Below are 3,915 nucleotides of genomic sequence, written 5' to 3'. Positions count from 1 at the left end.
CTTTACTTACTGTTATTATCTTTCAAAATTATTATTATTTAGTTTAACCCTATCGTAATTACGAACTCGGTATTGGATAATAACGAGTTTTAATAATAGATTAACAATGGAATGGAGCATCTATTCATTCCGCTCCATACCATTCCATTCTGCTCCGTTCCGTTCGTGTTATAATAACCAAACGAAGCCTTAGTAAGAGAAATTCGAATTGAACATGTTTGATAGGTGAATGAACGAAAACGAAATAGTTTATGTGCTTATGCGAAAACAAAAACAAATGGGGTTCTAAAATGAATTAGGGTTTGTTTTGAATTCGTTTTCTGCTTAAAGAAAGATTGAGGATGAACGAAAATGAATGTCTTCTGATGTGCTTGAAGAACAAAAACGAAAAAACACAAAAGAGAAAGAGAATGAAGAGGATGATTTGAAAGTAATGTGGATGAGGATGAATGAAATTAGGGTTTACGTTCCCTTAATTTGATCCCCTTACTTTAATGATTTAATTCTTTTTCTTATTTTAATAATTAATGATATTAGTTTTTGTAATTTATAATTCGACACGGAAACTGAATTAGCCAACATGCGCTGACACGTCACTGAAACATCATTAATGAGAGTAACACATCACCAAATATGATGGGGGATTAAAAAAAATAGAAATACAAAACAAGGGGCTTAAAATGGTGGTTTGTTAATAAAGGGGGATAAAAATTCCGATTGAGTTAAAATAGGGGGACCAAAATTTCTTTTAAGCCTATGTAGTATCGAGTTTTCCACGGATTCCTTCTCGGGAGTTGGCGGCATCGGAAGACAATTTGCGCTTCCCAAGCCACATCTATGTACTCCGGTTCTTCTCCACTATTTCTCTTCCTTGTTTTGTTTCCCTTTTTCATCTTTCAATTTCATCCAACACCATCAACATTCCACTTTCTTCTCGGTCAAAGATTTCTTCCTCCACGATCTTGACGCATTCCCTTCCGCACCTATTCACTCCACTTTACAAAGACTCGACTAGGTTAGGGTTAGGGTTATCTACACACTCATTCTACATTAATTAATCATTTTTGTAGAGTTTTAATAATTAATAAGGAAATGCTAAAGTGTGCCCTTAAGACATTGATTAAAAGGATAAAAAAAATGTAAATATTGCATTGAAAAATGATAAAAGTGATGAATTTGAATTTTTAAAAGTTAAAATATTGTTGAATGATACAAATCTACTACTTTTGATTTTCTAAACAAGTGTCATAATTAGAAAGAAACGATATACTTGATTAAAAAAACGATAAAAAAAGGATAAGAGTAACAACATCCTAATCCTAATTTAAATTCACCCCTTTAGTTAGTGTTATTATCTTTCAAAAATATTATTATTTAGTTTAACCCTATGATAGTTACAGTATTTGGATGATAACGAGTTTTAAATTACGGATTAACACTATCTACACACATGCAGTTTGTTACACTTCTACCTATAAATACACCAAACTATATGCCCTCAAAAACACATCAAAATTTATTCTCTTCATCAAATTTCCTTTGCTTTGCTTTTTCGTGTGATCGTTCAATTTTTGTGTTGTTGCTATGGATATCGATCTTTCTCCTCAATTGGCTAAGAAAGTGTACGGTGGTGATGGTGGATCGTACTATGCATGGTCTCCTTCTGAACTTCCTATGTTGCGTGAAGGTAACATTGGTGCTGCCAAGTTAGCTCTTCACAAGAATGGTTTTGCTGTTCCAAGGTATTCTGATTCTTCCAAGGTTGCTTATGTTCTTCAAGGTAAATAAACTTTCATCATCTAATTCATCTTTTTTATTTCTATTTTATTTTGATCAATTTTGATTTAGAATGATTGTTTTTAATTGTTTTTGTGTTGATCACTTAATCGGGGTTATGATAGCAATTTAAATTTGTGTTTTGAGTATTTTATTTTGTATTTCATAATTCATATTGCTATTGTGATTACCAATATTGATAGTATAGTAGAATTGTTGAGATTCTTAATGGCAAAGATTTGTTGATACAGGAAGTGGAGTTGCTGGAATTGTGCTACCTGAATCAAAAGAGAAGGTTGTCGCAATTAAGGAGGGTGATGCATTAGCACTCCCTTTTGGTGTTGTGACATGGTGGTACAACAAAGAGGACACTGAGTTAGTTGTTCTGTTCCTTGGCGATACTTCAAAAGCACACAAAGCTGGTGAGTTTACTGATTTTTTCCTGACTGGTCCTAATGGAATCTTTACTGGATTTTCAACTGAGTTTGTGGGAAGAGCTTGGGACTTGGACGAGAACAATGTGAAGACTCTTGTTGGAAAGCAATCTGCTAAAGGGATTGTGAAGCTTGACGGAAAAATAAGCCTTCCTCAGCCTAAAGAGGAACACAAGAAAGGCATGGCTTTGAACTGTTTGGAGGCACCATTGGATGTTGATATTAAGAATGGTGGAAGGGTTGTTGTCTTGAACACCAAGAACCTTCCTTTGGTTGGTGAGGTTGGTTTAGGAGCTGACCTTGTGAGGATTGATGGAAGATCCATGTGCTCTCCTGGTTTCTCTTGTGATTCTGCTTTACAGGTTACTTACATTGTTAGAGGGAGCGGCCGTGTTCAGGTTGTTGGTGTTGATGGTAAGAGAGTTTTGGAGACAACTTTGAAGTCCGGAGATTTGTTCATTGTTCCAAGGTTCTTCGTCGTCTCGAAGATTGCTGACAATGATGGAATGGAGTGGTTTTCTATCATCACCACCCCTAAGTGAGTTTTTCTTACCTAAAGGTTATTTCTTGTCAATCAAATTGCATATAATGTTATCCTTTTCTTGTTTGTTATTATTTATACTTACTGTGGTTATGATTGTTGTTTTTGCAGTCCTGTATTTACACACATGGCTGGAAGTTCTTCGGTGTGGAAGGCGCTATCGCCTACGGTTCTGCAGGCTGCTTTCAATGTAGATCCAGAAGTTGAGAAGCTCTTCCGTTCAAAGAGGACTGCTGATGCCATTTTCTTCCCTCCTCCAAATTAAAGTAGAATGGAAATAAGCTTTAATAAGCCGTTATAGCTAGACAATATTATTTTTTTTTTCTTACTTTTCTACTTTATAAAAAGTTTCTGCACTTTTATTTTGGATTTATTAATATTTATAAGGAAGTTGATTGCCTCAATTGGTTTTTGGGGATGACCTCTATTTTGATCTGTCTTTAATATTTATATTGATGCCTTAGATATAGTTATATTTCTTGCTTAATAAAAAATGAAGACAATAGACAGCTAAAAAAATCTTTCAAATACAAGTTGAGACGAATGATTTCACATGGACTTGAATTCAAAGCTCTTTTTGGATTCACATTCTTTGAATTAGCAGAGTAGTTTAATTTCTCTGCATCTAGGCTAATTGTTATGCATTCATAGCAACGTTTTTGACGACATCTTTTTAGATGATTAGCCTAAATGTTCAGAAACTCTTTTTTGACTAAAAATGTTGGGAAACATTGTCACAAATTGTGGTCTTTACTTATCTTCAATTCTATTATCAGTAGCTATATGGTAGCTTTCTTAGTCAAAATAACTTGCAGGACAAGTACTTGAGAAGAACACGAAAAACAACTTGGAAATTGCATATTCTCTTGAATGAGTGAAGCCCTGTTTACTCATGACAGTTTATTCTTCATTTCGAAGTCAAGCAGCATCTTTACATGCATTTTTGTTTGTTACAAGGCCACAACAAATTATATGCTGGTGAGAGATGACTTGTCCAATAATTTCCAAAACTTAAACCAATAGCAGAAGATATTTCCTTTCTAGGTGGAAGAAAAAAAAAACAAACAGGATTCTAATCCGCATCTTCATTGATCTATTTCCTACCGTTTCCTAATGTCTTTAAAAAATCAAAGAAACAAATTAATGGAACTCTCTTAATTTTCT

At 34.2% G+C, this 3,915-nt stretch overlaps 1 protein-coding gene across 1 annotated transcript; it reads left to right on the top strand.

The window, feature by feature from the left end:
• The first annotated feature begins 1,505 nt into the window (after nucleotides 1–1,505).
• LOC11443222 (glutelin type-D 1) lies at nucleotides 1,506–3,178 on the top strand. The gene is made up of 3 exons (XM_003607101.3): nucleotides 1,506–1,780; nucleotides 2,028–2,748; nucleotides 2,863–3,178. Exons 1-3 carry the CDS (start codon nucleotides 1,585–1,587, stop codon nucleotides 3,014–3,016), a joined length of 1,071 nt encoding a protein of 356 aa, XP_003607149.1. The 5' UTR covers nucleotides 1,506–1,584; the 3' UTR covers nucleotides 3,017–3,178.
• The last annotated feature ends 737 nt before the right edge of the window (nucleotides 3,179–3,915 follow it).

The sequence above is a fragment of the Medicago truncatula genome, chromosome 4 (assembly GCF_003473485.1).
Source record: "Medicago truncatula cultivar Jemalong A17 chromosome 4, MtrunA17r5.0-ANR, whole genome shotgun sequence".
In the NCBI taxonomy this organism is placed as follows: Eukaryota; Viridiplantae; Streptophyta; class Magnoliopsida; order Fabales; family Fabaceae; genus Medicago; species Medicago truncatula.
This window is presented reverse-complemented; position numbering and strand designations above follow the sequence as displayed.

Coding starts and splice junctions, on each gene's coding strand:
- LOC11443222 (XM_003607101.3), top strand. CDS start 1,585: ATGGATATCGATCTTTCTCCTCAATTGGCTAAGAAAGTGTACGGTGGT. Junction 1,781..2,027: donor GGTTGCTTATGTTCTTCAAG/GTAAATAAACTT, acceptor TTGTTGATACAG/GAAGTGGAGTTGCTGGAATT. Junction 2,749..2,862: donor TCTATCATCACCACCCCTAA/GTGAGTTTTTCT, acceptor TTGTTTTTGCAG/TCCTGTATTTACACACATGG.